The 15818-nt window shown below is 45.3% G+C and overlaps 1 protein-coding gene across 2 annotated transcripts in view; it reads right to left on the reverse strand.

Moving 5' to 3' along the window:
• ANKRD53 (ankyrin repeat domain 53) overlaps positions 1-15818 on the reverse strand; it is a 159807-nt gene that overhangs the window by 35245 nt on the left and 108744 nt on the right. For both annotated transcript variants that reach the window (XM_085642707.1, XM_085642708.1), the window contains one exon: positions 7879-7996. In XM_085642707.1, coding sequence (XP_085498833.1) covers positions 7879-7996 — 118 coding nt within the window. The remainder of the gene's footprint in view (positions 1-7878; positions 7997-15818) is intronic.

Here is a 15818-nt window from a genome sequence, read left to right on the forward strand (position 1 = left end):
AAGTAATCATTTAGCGAGGAGTAAGAGAGAATCTTGGGCAGAACTTGTAGGTGACATTTTTGAAGCATTGATACCAGCAGTGGGAATAACTCTGAATGCAAACAAAATTAGAAAATTATCAACTGTAGTGGATCGCTTGTCAACAAGCACCGCTGGAGGATTTTTATTGGTAAACACTGAAATGGTTGCCATCCGTGCTATGGTAATGCAAAATCGACTTGCCCTTGATATATTATTGGCAAAAGAGGGTGGAGTCTGTGGAATGCTGAAGGTTCAACATTGTTGTACTTACATTTCTGACGAAAGCAAAGATCTGAAAATTTATATTAAGAATATTACGGAATTGCATGATGAAATAGTACCACTGGAGGTTGAAGGTGTTTGGGAAAAGATTGGAAAGAAAATAGCTGCTATTAAAAATGTTTTAGTAAAGCTTGGCAGTACATTTGTAGGCAAAATATTGTTTCCATTAACATGTGTAATTTGCATAATTTTAGTGAGAAGATTAGGTTGTACGTGTTGTAAGAAGGATAAAAACAAGAAAAGAGTAAAAAGCGAAAAATCAAAAAGAAAAGATAAGAAACAAGAAAGGGAAATTGAGGAGATAGAACTGGAGGAGTGGAAGGAGAGTATGTACGAATCAGCAAAAAGAGAAGACGTAGGTGAAACTGAATTATGATTAAGAGCAAGAAAACATTTTAAAGATTCCGCAAGACAGAACAACATTTTTGGGTGGTATGGTGATAAAATCACCAAAGGGGGGATTGCTGGAGCGGGTAATACAAAAATGTTGTATACCCATCCCATTTTGCATGTTTATTAATTAGATTAATTAATTAATCGTAATCGAATTGATGGATTGAAGTGGAATTAACTAATCAACCTTATTAATGACTGAAATCACGTGGGATTGCTTTGCATGACTTTATTAATTTGTAAACTAAAATATGTACGCATACTAATGATAGACAAATAGAATATTGCATGATATGTCGCTTTTGTGATGTATTTGTGATTTGTGCTTTATTTTGTAAGTATAAACCCGCTTGAGTGTTGCTTAATGCTAGATAAATACACACACATATGGGTATTAGTGAGGGAATAACATTTATTTAGTCATTTCTATGTATTAATTACGTTTTGTGTTTCTTTTCTTAAGTTGACCATTTGGGCCTATCGTATAATGGCTGCCTTTGGTGCCTAACCCGACTGCCGACGCCGAACAAGGCTTGGGTGAAGTGCGCCTGCGCTGACGCCAGCTACAGTGGCCTCGTCATGAACCTAACCAGACTGTACCCTTCAAGGTTGCCCTGGGACACAAGCCAGCTTTTCTGAAAGAACAATAATGTGCTTCTAAAAACCGGAACAATCAAGTATAATGACCTCAGAGACTTTATTTTGGTGGGAATCCTGTCAGACGATTTCAATTGACCAATCAGAACATTTGAAGACCTGTTTTCGATACAATTTGTCAATGATTTTTACTATAAATTATGGTAGAATAGAGAGGTTGGTGCGGGTTTGTTTCTGGCCTTTCTCGATTTCCTGATGTTATGCTGACGGAGAGGACGGTGACACTGCAGGACAGCTGTTTGCCTGAATCTTTGACGGACTGAATTAATGCCCAAACTCCTGATGAACTGAACTTACTAAATTTGATGGGCATAGATTTGTGAGACTGCCAGATTTGACATAGAGGACGACAATTAGCCAGAATAGGTAAATATGAATGGCAACTTGATCAAATGAATGATTTAATTTGCAACATTAATACAAAGATTGAAATTGAATATCTACAGAAATGAGTTGGGTTGTTTATTCATTGAAATGTGTTAACGAAAAGGTTAATTAGAGAGTTAGAAATTAAGCTAAACCAGCAACTAATTGATCCATCCCGATTTATGAGAGGAATACTAAAGGTGAAGTTCAGGGCCTAATGAGTATAAGAAGGTTGTGTAGAAATTGTCACTCATTAGGGTAAAGTGGTATTTCCTTCTCATACCAGCGTTTGGAAGATAATCGCCTCCCAAGAAACACGGATTAATGGTGAGTGAATGTTGGTGTTATGGGCCCCACCAGCGAACGTATGGATAATGTGTGTATGTGAGATCTTTGGTCTGTGACGAAGGGAGGGATTTTGCACTCCACGCTGGAACACAGGCACTCATACATCTCTGTGCAATCCGTCCTTCCAGAGGCTGGGATGCTGGTACAGGAGCCCTCCATCACTGAGGCAGGTTCCGAGAGGTGGCTTGAACAGACATTGCAGCTACTTGAGTAGTTATCCTAACCTTTAAACCTCCCCTCCTTCCCTTCTGCTCTTAGAGGTGCAGTATCCTGGCCTGACCCTTCCTACTGTCCTCCAAGAGATGCTTGTCCAAAATGAGACCAACTGGTTGGAGAATCGCCTTCTTTCATTGGTACTGGCTTGAACTGATGGACCTCATCCCTCTAGAGACACCTGCACAACACCCACCTGGCTCGGCTAAAGCTTGGGATGGGTCTGATGATGTCCTTAACCCTAGAACCTACATAGAAGCATCAAGATGACAAGAGCCTGACTGTTCACTTGCCCTGCAGGCTACCCATGGCATGTCTTGCTTGCTCCTTTGTTTTATATAGCACGAACTTGACCCAAATCGGGTATCAGAGCACTTTACATAGCACCAGTTGCATTACATGAGGTCTCATTTATTTTTTTTCCTTAGGCACGCAGAGATTAAGTGATTTGCCTGGAATCACAGGACGTTCAGCGCATTGCCGAGACTCGAACCCAGTTCCCCAGATTCGAGGTCGACCGCCCTAGCTGTTAGGCCAACTCCTTTCCCCTAGCCAGTGGGTCCAGCGCAGCTTACATGCCCAGAAGACAGACAGGATGTTTATGTGGATGTGGCCAGCCCCTGAGCCCTCACAAGCATTAGCTGACGTCAATTCCTGCCCCAGACCCACAAGTTTTCAAGAAGCACTGGCCACATACCGACCGCCATCTGTACCTGCCATCTAGCAGTTCATGTTTGTGTGTGGCTGCCTCTATCCCAGCCACTGACATGACATGTCTCTTACTAAACAATCCCCTCTGGCCTTTCAGAGACATCAGCTCTGGGCCAGCTGTGCCCTGGTCGCAACAGCCTCTCAGAGACACCTGCAAAACATATGACTGACTCAGCTCCATCTCTACAGGCCTCTCAGAGATGAATCGGACACGTGACCATCACATCTATGCCTGGCATGTGATAGGCTCCAAAGGCGAGGAGAGCGCATAAATGTCTTATGGTTGGCATGTCAGCATGTCACTGACTATCCCCCAGGCCCACCAGCCGTTCTGAGGAGAACCCAGAAGTTCTGAAACTTTTATCCCCACACATCCCTTCCCCTGCCCCAGTGTGGGCTATACATATCTGTTCAATGAAGGCCTTTATATGCGCGTGCACGCCATAAAGCCAAGTGATGCTGCAGGCATTGAAGATTCTGTTTATGTTCCAGCACAAATAAAATGTACTTAGCATTCTTTTGCACTGTGTCCTCGCTCGAGGGTGGCATCTGTAAGAGAACAGTCTGTCTTCACTGTGTAACTTTATGCCAAGCCTGGCGGGCTCGATTTGTGCACAGTAAATTACAAGGGATTTAGGGAACAGAGGTAAGACTTGTTGAAGGAAGGCTGTGGCAGGATTGTTTCAAAGCCTTAATAGCACTCATCAACTGATCTTTGATCACAAACATTGTAAATAAATGATTTGTCAGCAGAATAAACGTATTGATTCATTTCTGCTTTCCATATTTCATATTAACATTGCGTTACAAAGAACTGGGCCCATTCCCGTAAGCCTTTTTAATGTGATGGGGTTCTGGTTATGTTTAAATACCTTCGTTTATTAATTCTGCACATGAAAAAACAGCACTGGATAAACCATGCGCGTAGACGCGCAGGAAATAGTATGCTATTTACCACCACTGTTGAGGGCAGGATGGGGCAGAGGGACCCACTTGAGGCATCACCTCTCCTAAACCAAGCTCAATTACATGAATCTTGACAGCTCGGAACCCCAACTTTCACTGAACACCAACTGGCACATGCATCAACAAAGACTTTTGCGATTCCTTAATTGCGATTTTTAAGGAATCGCAATTAAGGAATTGCAAAAGCCTATGCATGTAGGAATCGCTATAAAAATAGCGATTCCTACAAATCCCTTAATTGCGACTTGCAAATTGCGAGTCGCAATTAAGGAATGCCGTCCCAATCATTCCTATGGGCCTCCAGGCCCATAGGAATGATTTGGAGATTGCATGAGCAAATTGCGAGTACCAGTAGGTACTCGCAAATTGCTCATGCAATTTCAAGGGTGCAAGGGTTTCAAAACGACACCCTATTGCACCCCTGAAATTGATCTGTGCACATATGTTGCACACACACATGCTCTAAGGGCATGTGTGTGCGCAACATGAAACTTTGAAAAATGCACAAAAGTGCATTTTTCAAAGTTTTTGCAAATTACCATGAAGTTCAACTTCATGGTAATTTGCTCCCCCTATTAGCGAAATCGCTAATATTTTAACTTTAATGCATTGCATTTAAGGAATCTCAATTTGGGATTGCTTAAATGCAATCGCAATTTAAGGAATCGCTATTTAGAGATTCCTTAAATTGCGATTTTTGCATTTGGGATGATGCATCCCAAATGCAAAAATACCGGTCGCAAAGGGGCAGATTCTGCTAATCTGCCCGTTTGCGACCAGTTTTCTCGTTGATGCATGTGGCCCTAAGTCTCTTGGATTCACCGTGTGCCTCACCCAGCCTCAAGGAATACACTGCCCAAAAAATCAAAGATCGTCTGGTACCAGCTCTCTCTTCTAAAAAGAGTCAAAACGTTTCTTCCAGAAAGCGACTTCAGAAATGCTATCCAAGTCCTTGCACTCTTGAATGGTGGTAACACCCTACTCCACGGCTTCCCAGACTCAGCACTTGCACCCTTTAGGGACATCCTACATGCCGTAGCTCGCCTCATCCAGGGCCTTCAGAAATAAGATCACACTCCCCCATCCTGATGGAACCCCATCAACTCCTCTTGCTGGCCTGCACGATCTACAAAGCCACCATGACCAGCTCCCCCGCTTATCTTGCAGACAAGCTCACCATCTCTGGTGGATCTCGACACACATTTTCATTGTTGCTGAAATTTGCTAGTGGCCAGGAAGGAGGCAACAAGGGCTTTTAAAACCATATTATACTTGCAAACACGATGCCCCCCGAAGTTAGCACCCAGTGCGGTCGCACCACCCTAGAGCTGCCCTGCTCAGGGGTCCTGGGACCTCAGTGACGGAGTCACTGTCGCTTTAGGGTGTGCTGCTTCATAGGCCTGCCCGCAAGACTGGAGGTGGACTTTCAGTATGGATGGTGGTGGACAGGCCTTCAAGGTTAACTCACACTTGCCCCCACTAGGGTCTACCTGCTGGTGATAAGACACCATTCTTCTAAGGTCATGCTTGGCCTTCTAATGTCTAGCATGGGAATGTGCTCCCTCAGGAGAGTGGTCTGGTGGACTGGTCATGAAGGCTGAACCTGGTTCCCCAGTTCCAAATTCGGCAGCTCTGACCATAGTGCCACATCCTCTCCCCCACTGAACACCGCACTGCCCCACTGAGAGAAAATCGCACCGCCTTCAGCTACAGCCCAATTGTGGCCCGCTTTAAACATCTAGATGCGCCTCAATTCAAATTACGCACTAGACAAGAGCAATATGCTGCCTAAAAAAAAAATAACACCCTGAAAAAAGCAAAACTCATAGGGGATGCAAGATTAGGTAAAGCATGTGAAATTTAAGCAGGAACAACATGGTTACCATTAACGCTTTTACACTCACTATTCAAAAATCAGTGAGTGCTATTGCCTGAAAAGTTAAGGACATGACTACAGGGCCCAGAAGGGTCCCATTTCAATGTCCATTGCTTATGTCCTTACAAAATGTAGGAAGAATGGTTTAAAAAAATCACATCCATGAGCACATAGCACCGTTACACATTTTGTTTTCCAATCCACCCCTCAATCAGGCATTGCAGTACCTCCAGGAATGGTGCACTTCCCCATCCGGGGAAAACAATGCTGTTCAAAGAAAGACGAGAAAACAAAAGTAGCGCTTCACTGGCAAACTCTGTAAAGTGACGCTGATGTGTTTGGTGTGAATAAAATCTATCTGGTCACTTTGTGACCACTCTGTCTCGCTTTATTTAGTTAGTTATTTTTCATATTTTTAACCTTTTATTCCTGAGGCTGCTCTTTGTATAGAAAAATGTCAGAAACATTCCAAAGTTTCAGAAAAAGTGTTTTTTTGGTTTAGATCCATTTCACAGGGGAACAAATAACCGAAAGGAGGAAAGAGAAGGTGAAAACCATTTCTTGAAGTCACAGTTTTCAGCAAGTGAGGAGGTGCTAGACAGAGAGCGAGGGAATAGGAGGAAGAAAGAGAGAGGGGGAAGCTGACGCAGCAGAGCAGAAGTGGACATTGTCCTTGTCTTCTCTGGGCAAGAAGGAAAAGGCAGAGTCATTTTCTTTCTCGGCCCGCCCGTCCCTGAACTGCCACAAACCCCAAGCCTTATCTATAGGCCTTGGCTAAGTCTGCGATCCTGGGACACATGTTTAAAATTAGGGGAACGGCCAAGGTCCAACTGACTCACTCAGTCAAAGTGGCACGTGAAGCAAGTCACTCATTTATGGGCCGAGACTTGGAGTCGGTTCGGTTCAACAATTGTGTTGGCCAGTTGAAGAAGTCAGTCTCTGGAGGCATGCATGCACAGCACCACGTGCGTTGGTGTGCGCTAACTGACAGCACAGCTTTACTAGTCTGCCAAGGGCGGGCTCTGGATGATAAATAATTTCAGGGCCGTCATTGGTAGCACTTTCGCGCGCTAGCAGATTGACGGCCCTGGGACCCAAACATGAAAGTACACTTTTTACTTCTTCTCAGTTGATGCGTGCAGTGTGGTTGCACTTATGCACACTGGCCAATGAGGCTCTGTCATGCTGCGCGCTTCGTGTCCAATCGCTTCTCAGGGCTGGTTGCCAATGATGATATAGTGTTGTGTTGATGCCAACACTGCCGAGGCGCCGCCCCAGCTTACAAAAATGCGCACAACGGGCCAATAAACGCCCAAAACGTAGCCGACCGCAATTTGGGTTGTTTCTCGCACAAATGGGACAAATGTCGCCCATTTGTGCAGGAAATAGCCCAATCTGGCAACACTGGAGCAAAATCGGAAGTCGTATATTTATAGCGGTGCGCACGGCCCCCGCCCGTGGCACTGAACATGACGTTACGTCGAATTGTAGAAGGCGCTACCCAATGCGCTTTCGGGGTCGAAGGCCGTTCAAGGGGATTTCCAAACTCAAGTTTTTTGCCGCCCTCCCCCTTTTGCCGCCCTTGGCTGCCGCCTAGTCTTGCCTAATGGTAGAAACGGCCCTGGCTCTCCCCCCACCCCCCTCCCGTTTCCTTGAACCTTATGCCCTCAAACGCTTACGAGGAAATAGGCACCCCTGTAATGTACACAGGACATACCCATGTCTTGTATCTTTCACAAGTGAAGCTGAGAAGAATAGTTCCTGAAACAATTCAAACACCTATGAGAAAGGTGACTTCAATGTGTCACAAAAATGCGGAAGACGACCTCCAATCAGAAGTCAGCTAATTAAGCAAAAAAGCCCTGTATTCAAACCTGCCTCCCAGTGTCAAGAACCTGCGCCCATGACGTGCCTCTACGGAGCCAATGACATCACAGCGTGACGTTCCCAGCCTCAGGGAGGCGTCTGAGCGTCAGTGTCTCAAGTGGTCGAAAGTTCGCGTGCTAATGCTTTTACAAAATATTTAAAATACCTAAATAGATTACCTTGTATTTTTTATTCACAAACTTGTCATTTCCCAGATTAATTTTTAATTGTTCCATTTTGTGCATTTCTTCGGCTAGCTCGTCCTTGTCTCTCATCCACATCGCGTGACGGAGGTATCTGAAGACACAGCAGGGAGAAGGAAGGCATTAGAAGGGTCTATAGAGTGTGTGTACAATAATTATCGGTGCTCATTGAAATGCTGTATATGTTACTCAAGTTAAAACTGCAAAATGGCGTTCTACAGCACATACAAATATAAATCAATTTACACCCGACTAAAACTATCAAAAACGAATAAGTCAAGGCAAGACGGGAAAAACGAGTCTCGCCCTGGGTTTAAAAGCGTGTCATTGGGCTATTTATAATTGATATGCATATATAAGGGTATATACGGGTCTGAAACGTAGATCAATGTCATATTTTAAAGATAACCTATGAGAATGCACATGACTTCTATTTAGGTTCACTCAGGGTTTAAGTGGGATGAAAAAACTGGGGGGGGGGGGGAGTCTCACTAAGGGGCGTGGCCAATGTAATTAAGGGCGTGGCTTATAAACACATACGCTAAAAATCTGTGCTAAGCATAGTGTGCCGCCCAACTTCTATTTGTGTCTGCATCCAGATATATGGTACAACAAGTAACATCATACCTACAACAAGTCAGGACTATTGGCTTTGTCAACGGTTGTTATTTGCATAAGATAAATAAGCAGCAACTATGGCTTGTTGTATATAATATTGAACAAGCATTTGCAATGCAATCGGTCTCGCGTTTGTGAAAGTTGGAGCTTTTGGCATTGTAATTGACAATGTTTTTTACGTATCTTTTTTATTGTTTTTTTTTTTTTGCAGATGCAGGCAGTGATTGAGAGTCAGGCAGAGCGTAGGTGTCTGGTGGATTGTGAGTGTGTGCATGTGTGAGTGAAAGTGATTGAGTGAAAATGAGTGACAGGGAAGGGAGTGAAACAGAGGGGAATGAGAGATTCTGAGTAAAAGAAAATAACTGGGACTAAGGGACAGTAAGATTATGAGAGTGCACAAGAGTGAGTGAAAGCATATAAGGGAGTGTGAATGAGTGAGAATAGCATTTAAGTGAGAATGAATTGAGTGTGTAAATGCAAGTGAGCTTAGCTGAGTGAGAGTGTGCATGTGAGTATGTTACACTTGTGAGTCTGCTTATTGCATCATTGGTGACCACTGGATCTCCCTGCGTGGATCCTACAATGCTGGTAGTGTGACTACGGCTCAGTCAGCTGAATTCCTCCTTGGCTAAGGGAAAGTAGCCAGGACTGGAGCAGCAGGATTTGGATTGTTACTGGGGTACTTTCGAGCACAGAACATTCGCTGGTGGATACACATTTTTGGCAAATGTGATGTTAGTATAACAATATAACTAGAAGAATGCAGACCCAATTTATAACACTTGTAAACCATTTTTAACCAACGCTCTAAGGCCATTTTTAACCAACGCTCTAAGGCCATTTTTAACCAACGCTGTAAGGTCATTTTTAACCAACGCTGTAAGGCCATTTTTAACCAACGCTCTAAGGCCATTTTTAACCAACGCTCTAAGGCCATTTTTAACCAACGCTCTAAGGTCATTTTTAACCAACGCTCTGAGGCTATTTTTAACCAACGCTCTAAGGCCATTTTTAACCAACGCTCTAAGGCCATTTTTAACCAACACTGTAAGGCAGAAGTTCTTGGCGTGCAACTCCTGGTACCGTGCTCTGTCGGTGCACGAAGATTTTCAAGGAAAGCTGGAGAACGATTAGGTTCTACAGTCCCAATGTGCACAGCCTTTTAACACACACAGTGTGTGCTTGCCGTACAGTAACCCACATGTAGGTGGTTCCCCCAAACCGACATTGCACATGGTCACCCCATATTTACCATTGAATTTTACAAGCCAACATAAAAAATCAAGAAAAGAAATACGTGCCTTATGGCCCAGGACCAACCCTTAAGCTTAAAAAAAATGGACAAAAGACTGTTGCTTTCATTAACCCGCATGTAAGTGACTAAAGCGAAAAGCTTCCTAAGAAACCCACGTTTACGATGTATTACAAACATCCATGTTAAACATGCTGCATAATAAAACCGGTGACCCTGAAAGTGCTGTAATATCAAAACAACTGAACATAACTTATGATTTGTATGCCATATAGAAACACCACCAGACAATGTATTAAATAGCATCTCCTATAAAGATACTGGGAAGTGTAAATTCGGCCAGCTGTGCGTGATGCCGCCGCCAACTGTTTAAAACAAAACCAGATTCAAACCAGAGCCCTGGAGCAACTAGTGCCTCATGACCCAAAAACACGCCCTGGGGGCAGATTTATGTGGGACTTGCGCCCCTTTCCCAACTTTCCCAACGCTGATGCGTCAAAACCCTGCGCCTGCTTGAAGCAGGCGTAAGGCTTGACGCACCATGTTAGGGATGGGGTAGGTTGGAACAGTGCTGGAGTTGAGTCGCGCTTTCGACGCAACTTCAGCACTGCGCCATCCTTACGCCAGCAGATGCGTCACGTATCTGCTTGTCCTTGCGCCACGATGCACTGCGGCGCATCTGCGGTGGCGCAAGGGCAAACTTGCGTGACACATCTTCCTGGCGCATCCATGCTGATTTGCAGGGATGCGCCAGGGAACATAAATCTGCCCCCTTGAATTTAAAAGAAATAAATGAAATAACGGGGTGGTGCCTACACGAAGAGCTCCACTTGGCACTGCTCGTCCGACATGCTGGCCGAAGTGAGGGGAACTGGCGCAGGGAGGGAGGGGCCGTCTAGATTGTCCTCTTCTGACCGTCCTGCCCCTCGGGGGTGCCCCTGAACCTCAGTGTGTGCTGCCAGAGCCTGCAGAGCCCTGCTTCCGGTCCCCAACACTCAGTACCAAACTTCCCAACAGCACCAGTGCGAGCGGCGGGAGGGATCCTAAGCCCGGCACTCAGTGCAAGACTTCACCGCACGCCCAACTGCGGGTTCAGAGCAGAAGCCCCCCTAGCTCCTGCTTTGGCCACTCGGCGCCGCGCCCGCAAACTGCCCCAAAGTTGGCAAAGGGAGCGATTCTGAGCTCGAAGCGCTGACACACCCAGGAAAGAGCAGAGGTGGGCCGGCGCACTGCTTGCAGGAGTGAGATACTCTGACTGAGGCCAGCTCGCCCCTCCCACGGAGACCCAGCCTGGTGGAGCGAAGCACACTCCAGACTCCACGAGTGGACGGAATACAGAGAAAGGGTCCCAAGTGCTGTGTACTTTACAGAGAGAAGTACTGCGGGCCCAAGTGCGTCCTGGTCCTGTCCAGGCGTGAGAGGAGGCACCAGGCAACAACAAAGTAGTCCCTAAATTGAAAGATACCGCCCTGCTGCGTAACATAACTGTAGTTGGTCGATGCTGCTTCCTCCTAAAATGGAAGAAAACGGAAGTGACGCATCGGACCACCAGCCAATAATGAGCGAGATAAAAAGAGCAATGCAAAATTTAAACCAATGGCAAGGGACAAAACAAAAAAACCGCAATGGGTGGAGTTTCACCACTAATACTAATTACTTGATGCGTCGTAGCTGCCTATGCGAGACCTAAAAAGCTTCCATTTACAGCCCTGGTGACACCACAACGATAAAGCTGCTTCTGAGTTTCAAAAAGAGAAGGAAAATCCAGAGAGAAAATGACTCTCTTTAAAGGATTTCCCTTCGCCTACAAACCAAACCTGGCATGAAGTCATGCCGTAACTTTTCCACTACTGAGAAGTGAGCAGTGTGAGCACATCGATGTGACTGCCTGTGCCAGGGCACAAAACAGAGCCCGATGGAGACCCGTTTCGAGGCCCCCTTCAAAAAACTGCCGGTGCTCAGCACCGGTGAGACCCGGCTCACTTAAAGCCCTGGGTTCACTGCATATAAATATATCTTCTCTGGACATGCTGAAAATCTGATACAACATTGGGCCTCCTGGACTTATGCTGGGCACGCCCACCACCACCTCGAATACCACCATAGCTGCAACTGTGTTGTTTTTGTGCCGGAGGTCAAGATGGCAAAATCATGCCATGCCTCAAACACTAGGCCAGCTGAGAGTAAGCCAATCATTACATCACCTGTGGAGGCTCGCTGTGCTCTCACCAACGTTAGATCACTGGCCATACACAAATATGAAGCGACTGACTTCATCATTAAACGCAAACTTGACCTACTATTTCTCACTGAGACTTGGACTGACGCCGCTTCCGATCCCGGCTTTGTGACAGCCGCCCCAGCACGTTTCCTGGCTACTAGGCTGGATAGACCCCTCAAACGAGAAGGAGGGCTGGGCATTATTGATCGGGAAAAATGTGGAGCCCAATTCATACCAGCTCCGAACTCACATTGTGAAGCGCCTCATTTTTCATTAGAAATTAAACCTCAAAAAATCTTCAAGGGCCTTCTCTTATACCGCCCTCCTGGACTCAGGAGTACATTCACGAGAAATATACACTCTTTGTTAGAATCCGAACTATGCTCGAACAATTTCACCATTATAGGCGATCTCAACTTCTATTTGGAAGATGATTCCGACACTGCAGCCCTCTCAGATATTCTAGGGACTTTAGGTCTTTCATAAATGGTTAAAAAGGCAACTCACATTGCAGGACATACACTGAACAGAATCTTTGCATCAGACCCGACCTTTATGATTAAAGAGGTGCTACCGCTACCCTGGACTGACCATTCAGCCATCCTGTTTGAATTGAGGCGCCCAGATGGCACCTCAGTTGAACACTCTATGTCGCACCGACAATCTACAGAGATTGGAATTAAACAAACCATGACAAACTACTACTACGCATCGATTGATTCCAACCTATTCCTAGTCCCAACCCTGAGACAGCAGCTGAAGAATATACAGACTGGCTGAACTCTGCGTTCCACGAGACACTACCCACCTCAAAGGGATCACGCAACCGGAAGACGCCCTCTGCACCATGGTTCTCAGAGGCACTGAGATTAGAGAAACAAAACTGTAGGAGAATAGAGAGGCGATGGTGGTCACAGTAAGATGACCAGGCAAAAGTGAATTAAAAATGGACATTGGCAAAATATAAAACCTTGTTAATACCTGAAAAAGGGGCTTTTTATACAAAACAAATTGAAAAAGCCAAAAACTCCTCTGAAGAACTATTTCAGGTAGTAAACAAGCTTACCACCCTACCTAATAAAACTACTAAAAAGAGCTGCCAAGCTTTCTGAGACAACATCACAATCATTTTTAAGGAAAAGGTTAATGATATATGTGCTTAATTTGAGGCTACATGTTCCACAGGCCTGAATGAGGACGGTTCAGATGAGGACAAAATCTCTGATGACCAGAGTGAGGAAAGTCCCGCTTACAGCTTGGAACATAATGTGCTCTCTTGTTTTCGCCAGGTTACCCATGAACAGGTAGATAAACTAATGCTAGCAGCAAAATCAGGATCTCCACTGGATCCTTGTCTCCCTGCTATTCTACAAAATATAGCCAGGGCAGTAGTTACTACTCTTACGGGCATCATAAAGGCCATGTTTAATGTTGGAATGTTTCCTACATTATGAAAAGATGCCTCCATTCTACTATTACTAAAAAAAAACAATGTGGATGCGTCTAATCCCAGTAACTATCGCCTCATTTCTCGTCTGCCTTTGCCTGCTAAATTTGTCGAGAAACTGATGAACCAACAACTTGCCCAATTCATTCAGGACAACCGTTTACTGGACCCTACTCAATTTGAGTTTCGTTCAGAACACAGTACTGAGACCGTATTAATCAAAGCCACTGAGGAGATTAGGGCAGTGGTGGACAGAGGTGGGCCTGCTGCCCTAATACTCCTCGATTTGTCAGCAGCATTCGATACAGTAGACCATAGCTTGTTGAAGGGGCGTCTTAAGACCTTGAGCATCAAGGATTCAGCACTCTCTCTGCGTTCCTCATTTCTGGTGGATAGAACTCAGTTGAACTGGATCATTTTAAATCAACGCCTTATGTGCTGCCGTGTGGTGTTCCACAGGGTTCCTCCCTCAGTCCGACATTATTTAACATCTATGTGTCGGAATTGGCACCCTTGATTCAACAATTTGGATTTAGCTTGACATCTTATGCAGATGACACACAAATTGTGGTCGCGGCCTTTAAAAATGAACCTTCTATCTCACCCCGCTTTCAACCGTGCATGCAGGAAATAAGTTCCTGGATGAGCAAACATTGTTTAAAGCTCAAGTCAGACAAAACTGAGATAATGATTTTTGGCAGTCTTTCGCCAACTTGGGATGTCACGTGGTGGCCAGTTGAAATAGGGGAAACTCCCAAACCAGTGATCAAAACAAAACATTTGGGAATTATATTAGACAATAAACTAACCTATGTGAACCAAATAAACACCACAGTGTCTTCCTCATTTGTCATAATGAGGAAAAAAAAAAATCCTCCCATACTTACCAGCCAGCTCCAGGAGAACGGTGGTTACGGCACTTGTATTATCTAAATTAGATTACTGCAATGGCTTGTACCTAAATATGCAAGGTCAACATCTAAAAAAGCTACAGATGATACAAAATGCAGCCGCAAGAGTCCTACTGGATCTGCCTGAATATCAATCGGTTTCCAAAGAACTTTGGAAACTGCAGTGACTTCCAGTGGCAAGCCGTATCAAGTTCAAGGCCTTGTGTCAAACCTATAAAGCTGTAAACAACACAGGACCTGATTTTCTTAAAATTCTTTTCAAATGGTATCATCCTACCAGACTGCTTCAGTCCACCACGGCTAATTATCTGACGGTTCCTAGATTAAAAAAACGAATTTATGGAACAGCAAGACTTTGGAACACCCTTCCTCTGCATATTCGATCCTCGCAGCCCTTGTCCTCCTTTAGGAAGGGCCTTAATACCTGGCTTTTTCAGATCTTAGCCGCTAATCTCATGGCCTATCTGCTCTCAACTTTAGGACCCAGACACCTCAGGGTATTCATGCACTTTCATAAATTCATTTATCATAACATAACACCCCCTTTACCCTGCCTGGTGAAGGAGATGGTATTGCAGGCACATGACAATGTGAAATATCTTATAGGATTGAGAATGTGTCAGCTCTTGATCATAGGGTTGTGACTGGATTACCTCTTTGTGGCCAGCGGGGGCAGAAGAGAGCTGCCAGATCTCTTTAAGAAAGTTGGAAAGTTCTTCAAAGGACGAGGGTGTGGATAAGGAGATGTGAAGGGGCCTCTTCTTAGGGTCACCAGCATAAGCTATGCATGGGATGCACAGCGCTGGTGCATAATAAAGCAGTTAGGAAGAATGCTTGCACACTACATGCAGACATTCTGAACAGTGTAACCGGCGAAGCAGCCTGGAGACTGAAGCCTGTACTACCTGTTAAAGACCAGAGAAGCCGCTAGTGGGTGCTGATTGGGTTACTGACAGGCAAAGAGCTCTTCTCAACCTGCAAACACAAGGAGATGATGGACGGAGTGCTGAAATTTTCCAGACCCTCCCCCCCCAGTCACAGATCTGGGTTGAATCCATCATCGCTCTTTAGCTCACTCCGCCACCCCACTTCAGACACAGCTATATGCAGATCAGTCTTGACCCTGGGCCTCATGGGAACAGTCCAGCCCGAACTGCCAAGTCATGTCTTCCCTGGACCGGAAACAAGAATCCTGGGACAGGTTTCGGGCTAACAGCCCTCAGCAGCCAGGCCATCTTGAATGAAGTGGCAAAGTGAGCAAGGGACCCACGTCTGGGCATACCCTGCCAATTTAGGGCGAACAAAGCAAACACAATATTTGTATTTATATTTGTAAAGCGCAAATTACTCACCCTTACAGGTCTCAAGGCGCTAGGGGCCGTCGTGGAAATTAAGTGAGCTACTGCCCAGAGTCACATGGTGCTGAGCTGAGCTGCCGTCGGAGCCGGGGATCGAACCGTGAACCCT

Source organism: Triturus cristatus, chromosome 2_2 (genome assembly GCF_964204655.1).
Source record: "Triturus cristatus chromosome 2_2, aTriCri1.1, whole genome shotgun sequence".
Classification (NCBI taxonomy): Eukaryota; Metazoa; Chordata; class Amphibia; order Caudata; family Salamandridae; genus Triturus; species Triturus cristatus.